Below are 17,526 nucleotides of genomic sequence, written 5' to 3' on the forward strand. Positions count from 1 at the left end.
AGAACCTCAGAAGCTCTATTCCCTAACCACTATACCACCGCTCCCCTAAGATCCTGCCCTTAATAAAATTACACATCCCACAGAGTTACTCCAATCAGTTGTGCTTGGGCTTCTTTTCTTCCCACTCAGCTCAGTGTCGGGTAATGATGACTGCTATCGGTGCTCTAGCATGCTGTCCTTTCTATTTTCAGGCCTGGAAGGAGAAGTTTTAAAGTACTTCATGATGTACATATCTTCTAAAGGCAATAACTGTTTTAATACAATATAGTGTTTTTTAGCCTTCTCACCATAAAACACTGCCTGTTTTGGAATATCAGCAGGAAGAAACACCTGGTTCCTGCACTTTTTTAAGATGTTTCTGCTTCCAAACACCTGAATTATTTGGCTGAACAACCTCCTCTGCAGTCAGTTTCTCCATATGCCTGCTAGTTAATGACCTGGGGCTATAGTTAACAAATATCTTGGAATTAGTCTTAAGATCAGTCTTTAGACTTAAGAGCAAAAAAATACATAAAGTTAAAAGCTGTACTTAAAATATTATTTATCTAGTGTGTCTCTCACAATTGAAGCAAAGTGTAGGACGAAATCTTAAGTGTGATTCTCAGAGCTAGTTTACGATGTACAATGTACCTGGTGCTGTAAATGGAATTTTAGATGATGTCACTTCTTAAGTCCACTGAATCGACCAATATCTGAAAGGAGCTGTTAAGTGATGGTTGTGATGGCCCAGTGTACCGTAAGCTCCAAAATTAAACAACCTAAAAATCTGCTTATTTGATATGCCTATTGAAAACATTAAATGAAAAAATATTAACAGAAAATTGAACACAGTAATGAATTAAATAAAAAATGTCCTTAATAAATATATTTAATCAAATGCAGCTAAACCTTGTTTTAAGGAAACATTAACACTTTATTTTGTGGAACTATCAAATCACTGACTAATATATTTTGATCATTAAATGAATATCATAAGTAACTTTAAAATAGACACAAAAGTATGTAAAGTAGTAAAAATTAATTTTATTCAAAAAGACAATAATTTATTTTGTTAATCCATTGTTCATTTTCCCCAGGGTAATTGTACCGTCCATTTTTAATTATCTCAAATGCAAGTGCCTTGATTTTCCACTTCAAGTCCTAAAAGAATGTTTATATGATGGAACAGAAATAAGCTAGGGATGAGGATAGGGATCCACATAGTAATGACAAGGAGATTCATTGATTTTTTCTTACAAAAGTCATCATCACACCAGTTTTTTGGCTATGAAGAAGTCTTTGAGTCGTTTCATCTGCCAGAAGCCAACGGAGAGAAGAATGAAGGTTTGTATCACAGCCCACCACGACACTTTGCTGTTGGTTTCTTCACTAATTTCACGAAAAAGTTCCTCCTTTTCCTAAATGAAAAAGCAGGAATAATGGTAATTCTTGAACTTTCTTTTAGGAGGTTCTGGAATCAGTAAAGGATGTTTTTGTAAACAAAGAGCATAAATCCTACCCTGTTGTACTCCTGCTGGCTGGTGATGTAGGTCATCTGACTAATGAGGTGTTGGAGATTGCTCTCAAGGGTTTGCAAGTTGTCTTTGGTTCTGTCAACATTGGGATCAATCGAGTGCTCCCCCATCTGAACGTCTAAATGCAGCTTCTGTGAAACAAAAGGGTGAGCATTAAGAGGAATGGAAATAATCTGCACTTCTTTCCTTTTTTTTTTGATATTTTCTAATTAATATTTTTTTTTTCCCTGCTTCCACAGGTCTCACCAGCCGTTCTGCTGCAAAGACAGAGAACCTTGTGGAGTTGGTTTGGAAGCAGAGATAGTGCTGACCAGAAGCGTGAGCTGTGAAGGTGAACTTTCCAAACGCTCCGTAGCGTTTGGACATCTGAAGCTGGAGAGAGAAGAAAAACTCAAACTCTATGACTTTTCCCTGATACTTTATCTGGATATATATATCTTGTGTCTTGTGGGAAAAATGTGTGTTACTGGTCAGTAATTGGATTCTGTCACCTCAAGTGAGGCAAAAAATTTCTCTGTTGTTGCAGAGAATGATATGTAGGCATCTTTATGAGCTGAAGGTAAGTTAACTTTAAGGTAAAATGTAGATAGAGTTTTGTGTGTGAAACAAAAATCATTAAGGTAAAACTCAAACCCGCTGTTCTAATTAGACAAACAGCTCGTTAGGATCTCAGTGACGTGCAAAATGTGTTTCATGTCTCGTTCTACATTTTTTATTATACCTTGATTCAGCACCAAACACACAGCGTGCTACATCGTAATGGAGACAAAGGTCGTGTTCGTACCTCATAGCTTGGGTCTCTTACTGTAATGGTGACACCAAGGTGAGGCGAGTGGCTGAATGACCTCACATCCAAAGGCTCTAAGAAGAAGTTGCCTTCAGGTAGGAGACACAAACCAAATAAAGCAATGCTCAGTACTCTGTAATAACCTCCTGTTGTCATCATCATTATTTCATATCTGAGTTATAGAGGTACAAACTTTGTTGTGTTAAACTGAACGGCAGCAAACTCCATGTTTATATTTGTGATTGTAAGACGGAGAATGTGTTTTCGCAGCACTGCTCCATAATAACCATTTGGCATGGTTGCTATGGTGACATATGGTGAAATCTTTAACTTTCAAACAAGTTTGGAGATATTTTCCTTTCTCCCCATCACTGACTTATGATCTTGTTTTCTCCTCCTGAATGAATACAATCGAAATCATGGCCGCAGGAAGTGCGGGTTTTGCAGCAACCCCTAGTGGCGTAAGGGAGGTTTAAACAAATGTATTAAAAATACTTTGCCCAATTTATACATTTCTTATGAATATTTTGGGAAATGATTTTGACTTTTTGTATTTTACTATTACGTGTATTTGGATTTTTATTTAATTATTTTGAGGCCCAATCAACCCAAGTTCACGGAAGTTACATTGTCAAGGCAACGTCAAGCAAGGTAGTGGTCTGACTAAAGAGGTATCCCGCTCGCAGCAGCAGCCTAGTAAATACTGTTGCGCTGATGCAATTTTTTGTCCCCCTTACTGATATCTGATACCTGGCTTTGCCGTACCAGTCGATACCGATACCATATCGATACCATCTGTTTGAAACTGACGTGTGTGTATATATGAAGAACTGCATAATACTTGGATGTAAAATAATTACCATCATGGTTTTGTCAAGCTGCTGCCTACCTTTGTGAAGCAGGAAAAAGACTAATACAAAGTGAATCCAGTAGAACTTTTTATTGCCTACCTGGAATGGGTGACAATAGTTGAATAAACTTTTGCCTCTTATAATGGAATCGGTGCCCTATGTGTCGGTACTCGCCGATACCGATACCACCATTTTAGTGCTGGATCGGGGACCTTTCGGTATCTGTACAACACTACCAGTAAATGTACATAGTCTAATGACAGAAACAAGGAGGAAATATGGCACAGAAACGCATTTCAGATTTGTCTGCTCATGAGAGACTTTATATCCACAACCTGAAAGCGTACCTGAACGTTTGGACACCTGTAACCAGGCAGGGCACCCTACCTGTAGCTCCAAGTAAGAGCATGGTGCTATTTTAGAGTGTTATTTTGATATTGTGTTCTTTGTGTAATGGAGAATTGTTCAATAACATTAGAAAAGTATAATAATATCAGTATTTCCTTGTGGTTTGCGTAATAGAGTCACGTGTTTTTTTTATATTGTTACTGTGAAGTTTAATTAATAGTGTGTATATTCAACAGAGAACTGATGATGTCTGAGTGTTACAGACCCTGATTAGGTGCACTGAAGTGTATATGACAATAAAGTAGTGAATCTCAATCTATTTACTTATTTCTTTTTATTGTATTTCAAATAAGCCTATAGGCTCATAGGTCTTTTGTCAAAAAAAAAAACCCTGTTCAAAATTACTTCCAGCGGTCCTGATCAAAGTTAGAATAAGTAAATGTATTTTTTTTTCTAAAGGTTTAAATGTAGCATGGTCCTGTTGTAAAATATTTTAATATGGAAACTTTTAAAAAAAATTTGGAAAAGTTTGTCCACCTCACTGCGTTTTTATATATTTTAGAAGTTTTTAAATTACTTTTTAGTAAAGATGGAGTCAGTTTCTCAGAGACATGAATAAAACTAGCTACTATGGCTGATGAGGTAAAGTGCAGACGTTTACTGAGGTGCACTTGTTGTTTGACGTTATTGGTTAGTTACAGATTAAGATTATTTTGGCACATTTAAGAACAGAAATTCTGCTCTGGGAGATGTTTTGAGACTCACCTGACACTAGAGTGTCTTCAGGAATCTCCTCAATGATGCACTTTTGCTCCTTCTCTCCCAGATAAAAATACATCCCTGCAGCCAACATCAGGTAACACTGGAGGAGAAAGCCGACCCCCTGAAGACTCATTCTGTTCTCTGACAACACTTAAATGTTTGACTAATAGAGGTTAGTCTAACTCACACTTTATTGCTGCCTCATATAACTGTCCAAGTGAGAAACTAAAGGAGTCAGTTTAACCGTGAGAAACGCACAGGTGCTACTTTATGTGACGAGTCATTCTGGCTGCCCTGTGATTGGTTGATCTAAGAACCAATAGCAAAGCTTCATTTTCTTAAAATATGACTTATTTTCCCAAAACAGACGAGGTATTGTGGTACTAATACAATCCACATTAGGCCTGACATACAGAGTCAGACATAATGTTAGGGATGCCATTTTTCTGTGTTTGACACAGCAGGACACTTTACTAATTTAACCTTTTTCTGTCCATAAATAAGAGGAACTGAATGTATAGAAATGACCAAGCACAAACAATACAACAATTTACCTGAAGCTGACATTCCACTAAATATGTTTCTCAATTAGATCATCCAGATATTGGCATTTTTGACCATTCCTCTTTTTATACCACAGGTAGGTCTGTCCATATTTGGACTCTCATGAGAGCTCTCTGTTTACTGTATCACTATCAAGTTTTAGCTATATAAAGTACACTAATTTAATATGCAGACTCGGTTTTTATTTAAAAGCTTATTTGGAGGAAGGGTTAAAGAGATTCAGCAGCTTACGGGGGGCTTCCATCTTTTTCAATTGTCAAAAACTAACTGACAATTAACACAGGCTGTTTCCATGAGCAGGGGGGGGCCTTTTTAATATCATTATCGGATAGAAGACCAAAGCTTGCTGTGAACATACGCCTTGCATTTAAATGAGCTCTCTGTAACAAGTCATCCTTCAGTCTTAACAGCAGCAGACGACCATCTGAGATACGGTATACCCAGAGCATTAGTAGTGGAAAAAGTAGGCCAGAATGACTTCATCAAAATCTACCAATATTGCAATTGTGACTTTACTTTGTTATTAGCATCAGTTTTGTCATTCACTTGAAAACTTGCTTGTTCAAAGCTGATTTTTGCAAGACTTTACTGTAACCTTTTTTCGGAAAAGTGCTTCTTTCTACCTGCATGCATAGATATAAGTGCTAGCTGGATGTTTCATTCCTTTTATTGTGGTAGCAAAACCACTTTAATATATTACTTAAAGGGCTGCAGTGAGAAAGTCTCTTACTTTTGTTAAATGTAACATTGAGTGCCTTTGCGATTTGAAAATCACATTATCTTAAATAGTGATTACATTGCAGATCCAATTAATTGTTCAGCCCTAGAAAAAAAGTTTGGTACCTCAGTAGAGAGAGACTCAGCTGATCAAAAGTACCTGGATAGCAACAGAAAACATGGGTAGAAGAATTTTTTCCATAAAGAAGAAAAACCCTTTCATAGCAAAAGAATGAGGGGCTTTTTTGATATCTAGAATCACCATGGAGAGAAAACTGCATGGAAGTGAATACATGAGGTCTTTTGGGAGCCTCAAAAGTTGAAAGTCTTGATTGAACTCTGCCAATAAATGTCTAAAGGGGAACATTCTCTTTACAGATGAAAGCAAGATCAGCATCCAACAGGTAACAAAAAGAAAGAAGGATGTGGAAGACCTCCTGATTCAAATAAGAATCAAGTGAAACATCTAAAAGATTGTTTTTTTTCTAGTAATGTTCTGTATTTAAGTGAGACGGACTTCCCATCCCCACATGACGCTGTCACCACTATATCTTGCAGTGGACAATGCACATTCATGGTGATGTGCATTGTCAGCACTATTTGTGCCCCTGCATGTAGGACAGAATAGTTCAGTTTAGGTCTCATCTGATTTTTGCACCTTCTTCAACGTGTTGTTTATCTCCTTGGCTTTGCCTACACGGCTCATCCTAGTCTGGCTCTGCAAAGGATGGCATATTTGATAGGCTATAGCTAAAAGCACCAAAGAAGAGCTCTGCAAAGGATAGCCTGAGGGTCCAAACATGCTGATGAGTGAATAGTGATTCATTTAGAGGAAAGGCAGTTGTATCAGCTAATTATTTTTGTAATATTAAAACCAAACATGCAGCTCTTCTAGTATAACTATGGTGAGTCTGCAGGTGGCCCATCTTCTCTCCATGTCCAGATGATAGATTGATCATAGTTCTGGGAGATGAAAGCTTGGAAGATTTTACTAAAAACAGTGGTCGACAACACGTTGCCCACGGTCACCAGAGTCCCCCCCAAGGACCACATGAGGTTCCCTAACTCTTCTTTTATTGACAGAACAACCCATCAGATGCTGAGTTTTTGCTGAGAGATTTTATCTGTTAATCTTCTTTTTTCATTTATGTAGTTTTTAAAAAAAGATAATTTCTAAACTAAACATTAAAAACATGTTTCTTTCACATAAAGTTTAGTGAAATGCAGACTCTCCCAGTTCATAGGTCAGCACTGGTAGCACTTCTTATGACTCTGTACCTATAAAGTATCTCTGAGCTTCAAGAGAGTTGCTGACCAGAACCTAATACTGTTTTAAACTGAACCAGGTCTTCCTTCCTGACTTGTCTGCTGCACTAATGGTCTGTGAGGGATTTACACAAACCAGCCAGAAAACCACTGAAAGTTTTTTTAAAAAAGTCTTAATTTATTCCAAAAAAAGTGCTCAAAAAATGATAAACTGGGTCCAAAAACAGAGGTCAACAAAACAGAATTCAATTCAGGCTTTAACTTAAAGAACTCAAGCACAAACTGACCAAACAAGACGTGAGGGAAACTTCAATAGTGGCTGATCAGACCACTGTTGAGACACAAGGGGGATAACTGACTAACAAACAAATAAACTTATTTAAACAGATTTACAGTACTTTTTAAATTTAACTAATTAACAAAATTACCGAAACTAAGAATATTTAAAGAAATGATAAACAAATTTCCCTTCCCATTACAAATGGTTTGACCCGCTGATTAGCCTGCAATAACCAATTGAGGAAAGCTGGAGCTCATTGCAGCCTCCACCAGCAGATCCAAAGGAAACTGGCAACTCAAAGAAAAAAATTAATTAATCAATTACATCTTGACAAAAAAAACCACCTGACAAATAAAGTTAACTAAATGTTGGCACTGCAAAAAGCTAACTTAAAGTCACGCTAATGAAAATATATGAAATGTGCAACTCATTTTGAAAATAAAAAATTATAGAAGTCAGCACACAGTTTCAGAGTGTGACAGCAGGCTGTCACATGGTCTTTATGAAACTTTAGGGGTTTCAGAGTTTCCCAAATAAAAAAACACTAAAATGTGTAGCTTTTCATTGGTAAAAGGAAATATCTGTATGTGCCACATAATAAAATCATGTATCTCCCCATGAAGATCCTTTTGGTTCTGCATCATTAAAGCCGTCTGCCAGCAATGCTTCATATATTGTCTCTCTCTGTATTAGTCTTTTTTTATTTATTTCTACTTTTTTTTCCAAACAGCAGTGTGCTATGGTAATAATAACAAAAGCATCTCAACTCCATGTGATACATTGACACTTTATTAACTTTACAAAAAAAACACAGATTTTTGTGACATTCTTAAATTTTTTTTATCGTTTTACACAAACACCGTTAGACATATATCTCAATGTTAAAACTGTATACAATTTAATACTTTTAGACTTGGGAAACTGTACAAAACAGGTTAAAATCCTGTCAATAAATATTCCTTTTCTGAAGGAAAGCAACTCAAACCCAGTATGTCTGTAAATAAGCTGCACATGTCAGTTCTGCTCTTATGAAGATTTAGTTTTGGTCAAATGTAATTTAGTAGGATTTCAATGTTTAACACCACATTTAATACCCATGTGTTTTCAAATTTCTCTGTCATCCCATCTGAAGTCATTTCGATAATTTATCAAAACTAAGTTGGTGTCTATAAGACTATTGCTACACTACACCTGTTTAGTACTGCTATGTCTATTAGAATGACTCAGGGTGGGAATTCTTTCTTGGTTTAATCAACATCAGAGACAAATAATGGCCGTTTACGCCTCGTGTGAATAAACTGTAGACCTTTTGTGGTTCTTTGAACGTCTGCGGCCATTCCTTCCTTTCCTGTCTTTCTTTTTCCTCCTCTCCTTCCTCTCCTTCCTCTCTCTCCGGCCCTGGCCTAGTCATAAACAGTTGTCCGGGGAGCACTTCCTCTCCTCCTCCAGCAGGGGGCAGGCTGCACCGTTGTTAGCTGGGTGCATGATGACGTATCTGGTGCGGTGCTGGACACCTGAGTCTCCACACTTGCCTTTGCACAAGCCCCATGGGGACCATGGTGACACCTCACAGTCCAGAGGGGTGTCTGTGCAAAAAAGGACATTAGAGTTAGTGCAGCCTGGCAGACAAATATATCTTACCTCCTGCTGTGCAACACAACTCTGTTTTATGTCTGAAGGATTGTTTTATGAGTTTGGATAGAAATAATAAAACTTGGCTGTAATGGAAAAAAAACATAGCTTCCCTCAAGGATTTATTTGTGTTTAACGGCAAATAAAACAAAAACATGTACTTACAGTAACCGTTGCCATGTGAGCTGTGCAGCAGTTTATAAAAACCTGCAGTCTCTGACTGAGCTGATGGAAGTGCTTTTAATTTGGATTTACCTTCAATCATTCGTTGAATGTTTTTGGCTGCTTTCTTTGCTAAAGAGCACCATAAACCTAAGTAGTCGAAAACGGCTGTTTCCTTCATTTATTGTTCTTGTAAACTGAAGGAAAAGCCTCTTATTCCTCCTTTGCTTTTTGGTTTTCTTTTTACTGACTCTCTGAACTTCCCCTGCTGCATCCAACCACCTTTAGAGTTTAGGTAGAGCGGATGTGTATTACAGTTGTGGGTTTCAAAGTGGAAAAGCAGAAGGTTTGGAGGCGGTATGGAAGTTGCAGAGATGGGTGGATGGATGCAGAATGTCAGGCAAGGCTGACTTTAATGTTTCTTTTTATCACGGCTTTCTAAGGTTGGGAAAACAGAAGGATGAGCTGATAAAGCATGGTTTGAGTTTTCTTTCTCAGATCAAAAGCTGAGCAGGTGATTGGTTGTATTGAAGGAAAGCATGGGCATACACTCAAGAGACGTGCTCCAGACAAGCCGAATTGAGGGATAAACAGATGGAGGAGCAGTATGGAGCTCTGGGATTTAGGGCAGGAAACACCAGCAGCTTTTTGGCCACCATTTGCTGTTTGTTGCCATGTAGCCAGGGGAACAGGCTGACTCAAACCTTTTACTGTCACGTTAAACACTAAAATTATTGATTACAGCACAGTTGGCTGCTTTGCCAGGTAGCTTTCAGTGTCTTTTTGCTGCTCAGGTATATTTAGAAGTTCTGGAGAGGAGAGGGTTTGGGTTTCAGTCAGGCGATCAGCTCAGTTGATCTACTGCTCTTTTGTTCCAGTCTCTTCTCTTTTACTTTACCAACTTGTTTAACTCTTAATTGCTACCATGTGTGAGCGAAGCCTTGGAGGATCTGGTGGCCAGTACTTGGTGAATCCAGTTCAGCCTTAGGGATGAGAGTCTGTGCCCCATCATGTGTCTAACCCTCATTTCTACTGTAAATAATTGCCCCGTATTCTTCCCCCCTTTAGATTTTCCTGTTCCACTGGAGAGCAGATGTGCCCCCTGGTGATTTCTGGTGCCCTGCCCGCCACTGGCTTCTCCTTCGGTTTATGGTTGCAAGTAATTAAGTCTATGTGGGTGGCCTCTAATGTTTCCCAAATGACAGCAGGGGTCCACACAGACAAGTATTGACTTTTTTTTCTGTATTATTGTGAAATTATTAAACAGATGGGTGCTTTTTAAAAACACAACATCCTTCTTTTGGTTCTATGATGGATTGATCTGTTTTTCATTGGGCTGTGATCAGTGCAAAGTTATTGTGTGATTAGTCAAGAGATTTGAGCTTTGTTCTTTTGAGATCTGATCTGATAGAAAAATACAAGGTAGAAGATAATTGTTAAATAGATATAGCAGGATGAACTGGAACAAATCAAAATCTATGAATGGTGACATCACCCTCTCTGAGATGAAGTGGAATTACAGCTGCAGTTCTCTTAGGGTTTGTATCCACCAGGACTCTTTGACTGCTTCTCTGAACAGTGCTCTAGGTCAGGGGTGCCCTGCAGGTTTTAGATGTTTCCCTGCTTTAGCAGAGCTCCGTTTCATGAATGATTGATTAATCGGCTTTTGCTATACTGCAGCCATCTTTACCAGGGGTGTTAGAGCAGAGAAACATCCAAAACATGCAGGATACTGGCACTGAAGGACTGACTTTGGACATGCCAGGCCTAGGTGGACATCTATGTTTTGGTAAGTCAGTCGGTGGTGCATCGTCTCTCCATGTTAGGATGATGGATTATTCAGAGGTCTGGGAGATGTTCAAAGCCTGAATTGTTGTTTTTAAACCCAACCCTGCTTTAAACTGAACCAGACATGTCCTGGTCTTAGTGATGCCTCATGAGTTGTATTTGTGATGTGTGCTTAGTCGCTGGGTAAGCTGAGAGGTAGGTGCAGGTAGAGCGTTAACAGCCCGATTCGGCGGGGGAGAATTTCTGTCGGGATTGACGTTTCCCCCTGGCTCTACCTTGGCCACACTATGGCTCTACCTTTCTTATACCTCATCCAAAAACTTTGGTTATCCTGAGCTAGTTTCTTTTTTTTTCTGCTATAGGCTTAGACTGCTGGAGGACATAGGGAACACTTTTTCTCATTCTGCTTCATTCTATTTCTATTCCCCGATTCTGCAGTATTTGTTAGGTTAAGCTCTAACATTATCCTCTCTCTGCTTTTTCTCATCAAACCTTTGTTTATAGCTTTTGGAGCTTTTCCCTATTTTTCACTGTAGTCCCGCTTCTCTTACTGTGACTTACTGTATGTGTTCTGTTAAACGGGAGTTTTCCTCTCCACTGTCACTATAAGCATTCTTGGTGTGAGGGATTACCTTAGAGTCAATGACTGGATGCAATCAGCTGGTTCTTTAGATAGAAAACTTTGAACCAATGTGACGTTATGATCTGGTTGAATTGTCTCTGTCACTGTCTGTAAAAAGCCTTGTGATGACATGTGTTGTGAATTGGCGCTATATAGATAAACTGAATTAAATTTAATTTGTTCAACAAAGTTACCTATAAAGACAGTTGCCTTCCCTGGATTTTTATTTTGGGATAAAAGGAGTAAAAAAATAAAAATATGCAGCATTTTTTTGGTTCCTTCTACAGTTATGAAATACTTACGGTTCTATCACATGTGATTCACACAAACAACCGTTACCATGTATTATATAAATCATTATTACTGGTGTGTTTTCAATATGTATCATATATAGTAAATTGTTGAATCCTTAAAAGAGAGACACATTTTCTGTACCTTCAAAGATGTTTAAGTTATCTTAAGAAGGCATGCATTGGATTTTTGCTCCCACACTTACTTATCATCTTTTCTTCAATCTCATTTCCTGTTGGCAGCAGGTTGGACTGGGTGGGCTCCAGAGGCAGGCTGATGATTTGATTTGTTTTCTTTATTTTTGTCAGTGTGACCTTGGCAATGGCCGGTAAATGCTTCAAGCGGGGATAGAAGAAGGAATTGGCAGGATGGCTCGGGAAGGATGAGGTGATCTGTGAACAGGAAAGCAAGAAAATATGAGTGCAACCGTTGCTCTCATCTTTCTATTCTAATAATATAAAGTTTGCACAGTTAAGAGCAACCAAGACAAAATAGGCAGGAGGTTAAGCGCGAAATGAATCATTGGTTGGCAACATACTTGACAAAAACTCTTTTCTCTGACTACGTTTTGAACTCTGGACTGGCTCAGAAAGTTTGTGGTTTTCACTTTTGATGGATGCGCTGTTGCTCTTGGCTCACCTGCATGATTCTGTCCTGTGGGATAGTCTCGAAGTTGGGAGAAGAGAAGGTGAACCCGCTGTCAGTTCCTGCATCGTATGGGAAAAGCTCCAAGGGGACTTTGTCTTTCCAGTGGTCACCATCACACAGGTCAATGCTGTCTGCACCCACAAACCAGTCTGGACTGGGGACAATGCGCACGACAAATGATAGCTGCAGATGGAGGAAATAAAGAATGGAAGAGGAGGCGGGGAAGGAAAAATGAGAATGCATTAAGAGGGTGAGTCATAAATTGAGATAAGAGAAGAGTAAGTGGAGCATAACAATGAAAAGACAATTCACATCCCAGATGGCCTGCAGGCTGCATCATTTCAGCTTCTCTTATTTCACCGTTCTTGGAAAAATAAGATTTTTTCCCAAGATTTTGCTGCATATTTTTTGTGCAGGAGAGCAAAATACATCTGATAGTATTATTTTAAAGAGGCAACGGTTTATTTTATCATTAAATTGTTTGCATTTTTTAACCAAAACTGCAATTTCATTTAGATTTTCCTTTGCACCGACGACAGTCATGTAGATGTTTTCCTTTTTTCAGAACCTGTAAAGTCTGCAGTAAAGGTCAAAAGACTTGGCCTCAGACCTGTGATGGAGGATCCAGACACTCTGGTGCTCACTTTATCCCCTACCCTACTGCCACAGAAATCAAATGTAATCAATTTAGTAAAAAAAAATTACCTATAGCACAACACTATTAATCACAAGCGTTTAGGTCCACTTTTGGGTCCAGCCACATGTTAAAGTTTAGTTTAGCTCCCTAATGTCCCAGAGTGTGCAGCATCTGTATACAGAAAGATGTGCAAAATACATTTTAAACTGTTCCGTAGTAAGTCTCGTTCCAACCACAGACTTCAGTAAGAGACAAATTCAGAGCAGTTGAATGGAAATGGTTCATGGTTTGCAATAATTACAAAATATTTTTCTAATTCCCTCCAAGTCTGGAATTAGTAGACCCACCTTTGGTCCATTCTTGGCTAAACAGCTCAGGCCTGGTCTGATTGAATGGAAACTATTTGTCATCATCAGTCTTTCCACTAATTTTCATTTGGATTTAGGTCTGGACTTTGACTAGGCCATTTTAATCATAGTTCTGTTCTCTTATGTGGTTGTGTTGCTTTAACTCAACTCAAGTCTCAGCTCCTCTGTAGCCTCTAACTGGTTTTGTTCCAGGATTGTCCTGAATTTAACTCCATCCATCTTCTATCAATTCTAACCAGCTTCCCTGTTTCTTTCTAATAAAAGACAGCATGATGCCACCATCACTATATTACACTATTAAAATATGACGTTCATGGCGGTACTGGAACCTTTGTGGATTGCATAACTAACGCTTGTCCTCAGAGCAGATCACCCAGTGTGACCTGTGGATCTCTCTAGGAACCAACATGGTCCTCTTGGCTGCTTCTCTTATCTATGCTCTCCTTGTCCAGCTTGTCCATGTCCATGTTTTAGGAGGCCAGTATCCTCTCTCCATTCTCAAAAAATTGATTGATCTGAGGTTGGGATATTGTTTTTTAACCCAACCATCCTTAAAACTGAACCAGAACTGCCTTCATGACTCGTCTGCTGGCTTTCTTGGTCTTTATTATGCTAGTTTTTCCTCTAATGTTCTCTAAGAGCATGTGCAGCTAGACTCTGATGATTAAATTAAAGTGAGCTGGACTCTGTCTATTAATTCTAAGGGTGCTAAACACAACCACTTTGTTTTGGTCTGTTTAATCACAAAGTGAGCCGACGTTTGCCATTTTCTTTGACAGTCATAACTATGACCGTATATAAGAAGCTCTTTCTCACCTAATGAAACCTTGAGACAGGTACCAGCTCTAGAGAATGGATGGATGGATATTGGTGTATATTTGTAATGGTTATAATTAGTTTGTTTTGTCAATTTAGAGGTTCCTTTTTCTGTGTTCATACTGTTTTTTTCAGTGTGTGCTTTATAGTACATTAGTTAGTTCTTTATATGAATTTATATACCAGTACCTGGAGAAAACCCTTTAGTGGGGTATCGATGCAAGGAAAACATGCAAACTCCATGCAGAAAGACCTCGGGTCTGGATTTAAACTTAGGATCTGAACCTGTTAGGCAACCGTGTCGTAACACTGATTTTGAATTTTAGAATACTTGATATGAATAAGTAGATCTTCGTGTTAATTTATAGAAAATAAGTTCAAGTTGAACAAAACCCAGAGCAGCTGGTTATGTTTAGTATTTCTCATGATAAATGTTGTTTGAGAAATTAAATGAAATTAGCTAAAGTCAGCCTGCTGCATTTGCTGACCTGTTAATGAGTTGCCATGTAATCTGTGAGCAGCCTAAGAGCAGCCAGCTGTAGAGAGACTTACATAGGAGTGCCTGGCAAACACCTCAAACTGTGTGCTCATCTGTCCTGTTCCTCCCACAACAGCAGGAGCAGAGAGGATCCCATAAACGCTCTGGATCTGTTCTCCTGCCGTCTCGACTTCCTTCATGATCGTCCAGGCTTCGCCTTTCTCTGCAAAATCCCTCATCCCGTTGCTGGCAAACTCATTACTCTGCCACATGTGGTAGTCAGAGCTGTGTGTCACCCCTTGAGCAGAGATAGAAGAAAAGAGGAGGCTTTATATACATTATTATGCAGGTCTGACCTTTATTTACATTCTTAAATCACTAAAGGCCAATGAATGAGCAGTCTGCTATTTTATTGATCAATCAATGCACATATATTTAGTGTGAAGCACATGAAGTAATGAAATATTACAGTATTTCTCAGAAAATTGATTCAGTGTCTTTACCAATAAGGTTGGACCACTGTGCAGGTGGGCGGTAAATAGGGTACTGCTTAGGGAAAGCTGCTGGGGTCCATTTTCCAGTGAACGTCAGGCTGTATTGGGCTGGTTCTGAGGCTGTGCACATAGGGATGTCTGTTGGGACTGGCATTGAAAGAAAGCCTGGGATAAGATTTAGCATCATGACAAGCAGGTGAAAGAGGGCATCAGAGAAGGAGAGAGTCTTGCTGTTGGTTTCCATGGTTGGTTCAGGTTAGACAGAGACAAACGGTCTGAAAAATACAAAAACATTTGGAGAAAAAAATATTACAATCCTTTAGTCAGACGGATGCATTCAGCTGCAGATGTGCTGTTTCTTAGTTTTTAGGATCTTAGCAAAGAGGACCCTAGTTTCTGCACCTCAAGGAAATAAGCTCAATTTTCTTGAATGAAATGGACCTTGAGTTCTGATGAATGCATAAACTATTTTTTTTTACTTCTCCGCTGTACATATCTCTATGCACAGGTGCAGCAATGATACTGCGTTTCATGGGATAGATAAAAACACTCTCAGCCCTCCCTATGGCCCCTCCTCCCCTGTATTTAGTTGCTATGCTCTGTTGTGCTCTGTTTGCATGCCTGCACATGCATTAAGAGTAAGTCTGGGTCGATGATGAAGCAGATGGGTAGTCCATGTTTTTATAGCCCTGATTTGTCTTTAAAGAAACAGGTTTCTCATGTCCCATTATGGTCATCAAGATTCTGCTTAATAGAAAATATATCCCCCTGAATAACCGCATGTAACCCTATTATATAAAGTCCTGTTGCATATTTTTCTAGTAATCTTTCAGGAATTACTTTAATTATTCCAATCAGTCACTGCAGAAAGTCTGTAATTCTAAGCCTGGTTCTGCTGGAGGTTTCTTCCTGTTAAGGAGAGTTTTCCTCATGGATGCTCAGTAGGAGGGACTACTGCAAGGTAAACAACACAAAGGAAGCAACTTTACACTGCTGCTTAATTAATTCACTCAATCTTATTGGTTTCATTTATGAACTGAAGTTGGCTGCAATTTTTCATAATTGTGAATCTGTAGAGGTTAATTAAAGTAACTTTTATTATTAATAGTTAAGTACTACAGTACTTAATAGTTAAGTTCTACAGTAACGAGTTTTGAATTCAATTAATTTTATGATCTGACTAAAAATAAACCAACATCTCCCATAATAACAGGAAGAAATTAAGGAAGTAGTAGTTTTGGTGGTAGTTTTGTTGGTTTAAATAAGGCATTTAAATCACTGATAAGCCAAAAAGCCACCAGTCCACACTGTTGCATAAACAAATAAACAAAAGACAAAATAATTACAATGCAAGTAGAAATAATTCATAGGTTATACCAAAGAAAATAAGAACAGTAGTAAAGCAGGTAAGGAGCCATTGGAAAGTCTGTATCTATGTGATATTGGCATTTACAAACAAGTCACAGGCAAGGAAAAATGAACTTATAAACAATAAAAAAATTGGGGCTTATAATAGAAAAGACAATCTGTGCATTAATAATTTATTCTTTATATTTACATAGTACAGTAGAAGCATTTTTTTAGATAGTGAACTGTGGGCAAGAGCTTCTAAAGAAAACCCATTTATCTTCAGTTAGTTCTACAGTTTGTGCATTCACTATTTCCCTCTATACGTACGTGTTGAGGTAGTCAGACAAGCCAGAGATTGAGTTTTACCTTGTTCCGTATAACTTCAAACATTCTGTGTGATTTTCATCAGAAAAGCAGCTAAATTTGTGAAATTCACTTCTGATTACTTTCTGTTTTGATGTGTCTTGCTTTAAATGTGTATACAAAGATGCATCCATCAGCTTGTGTTCAGAAACACATGAAGTGTTTGTTGAGAATCCTCTTTAGAACTGTGTAACCATAATGTTGAGGTGTGGTGCGGATGCTACTCACTGGTTCTTGGCAGTGATCCAGCAGATTGAAAGCTTGCAGCAGATAAGTGGAGAAAGGAGCTGGAGGTGAAGGAGGGGGGGCAGGCGAGCAGTGGATGTGGCTGTCGGGATGAGTGACTGCGAGGTTCCAAAGTCCTCTTTCGCCTATTTATCTCCTTTTAGGAGGTTTACCCCTCCCCTTCTTTCCTTCATTCACTGCTTCCCCCCCTTTTCTCCCCTCAGACTACCACCCTCTCCAGCCTCGCTCTTCTGTTTTTCCTCAGGTTCTCTATCAACTCTAGGTGACTTCTCTTCCCCAGTCATGCTCCCTGGATTTGGCTGTTGCTCTTGCACTGCTGCTCTCAGACTTATGATTAGTCATTTTAGTATTGTGCTGCAGCTTGGTATTGGACCCCAGGGTGCTGTTAAACTCAGTCATTTCACAACCACTTTCATACTGTAGGCCTCTTGACCAACGCTTGGCGAGTCCAACTATGTCTTTCTAAAATATCTTGCTTTACAAACATTTTACCATAAAATCTTATAAGGTTTCAGTTGGCGGCTGAAAATAAAATGAAAATA

The 17,526-nt window shown here is 38.7% G+C and overlaps 2 protein-coding genes across 2 annotated transcripts; both read right to left on the reverse strand.

Annotated features, from left to right (window-relative positions):
- Nucleotides 1-1,003: 1,003 nt before the first annotated feature.
- On the reverse strand, nucleotides 1,004-4,494 carry si:ch211-255i20.3 (transmembrane emp24 domain-containing protein 11). Its single transcript, XM_038286676.1, has 5 exons — nucleotides 4,266-4,494; nucleotides 2,299-2,390; nucleotides 1,761-1,886; nucleotides 1,499-1,645; nucleotides 1,004-1,397 (listed from the first exon to the last, which is right to left on the reverse strand). Exons 1-5 carry the CDS (start codon nucleotides 4,393-4,395, stop codon nucleotides 1,248-1,250), a joined length of 645 nt encoding a protein of 214 aa, XP_038142604.1. The 5' UTR covers nucleotides 4,396-4,494; the 3' UTR covers nucleotides 1,004-1,247.
- A 3,362-nt stretch (nucleotides 4,495-7,856) lies between these two features.
- Nucleotides 7,857-17,123, reverse strand: spon2b (spondin 2b, extracellular matrix protein). Its single transcript, XM_038286635.1, has 6 exons — nucleotides 16,967-17,123; nucleotides 15,035-15,300; nucleotides 14,606-14,829; nucleotides 12,224-12,415; nucleotides 11,790-11,976; nucleotides 7,857-8,675 (listed from the first exon to the last, which is right to left on the reverse strand). The coding sequence occupies exons 2-6, from the start codon at nucleotides 15,267-15,269 to the stop codon at nucleotides 8,497-8,499; spliced, it is 1,017 nt and encodes a 338-aa protein (XP_038142563.1). The 5' UTR covers nucleotides 15,270-15,300; nucleotides 16,967-17,123; the 3' UTR covers nucleotides 7,857-8,496.
- Nucleotides 17,124-17,526: the final 403 nt, after the last annotated feature.

This window comes from Cyprinodon tularosa, unplaced genomic scaffold (assembly GCF_016077235.1).
Source record: "Cyprinodon tularosa strain WSP-4 unplaced genomic scaffold, ASM1607723v1 ctg229, whole genome shotgun sequence".
Taxonomy (NCBI): domain Eukaryota; kingdom Metazoa; phylum Chordata; class Actinopteri; order Cyprinodontiformes; family Cyprinodontidae; genus Cyprinodon; species Cyprinodon tularosa.

Coding starts and splice junctions, on each gene's coding strand:
- si:ch211-255i20.3 (XM_038286676.1), bottom strand. CDS start 4,395: ATGAGTCTTCAGGGGGTCGGCTTTCTCCTCCAGTGTTACCTGATGTTG. Junction 1,887..2,298: donor TAAGAGACCCAAGCTATGAG/GTACGAACACGA, acceptor TTCTCTCTCCAG/CTTCAGATGTCCAAACGCTA. Junction 1,398..1,498: donor GCCAGCAGGAGTACAACAGG/GTAGGATTTATG, acceptor TTTTTCATTTAG/GAAAAGGAGGAACTTTTTCG.
- spon2b (XM_038286635.1), bottom strand. CDS start 15,269: ATGGAAACCAACAGCAAGACTCTCTCCTTCTCTGATGCCCTCTTTCAC. Junction 14,830..15,034: donor ACAGTGGTCCAACCTTATTG/GTAAAGACACTG, acceptor TCTCTGCTCAAG/GGGTGACACACAGCTCTGAC. Junction 12,416..14,605: donor TGTTTGCCAGGCACTCCTAT/GTAAGTCTCTCT, acceptor CTCCATCTGCAG/CTATCATTTGTCGTGCGCAT.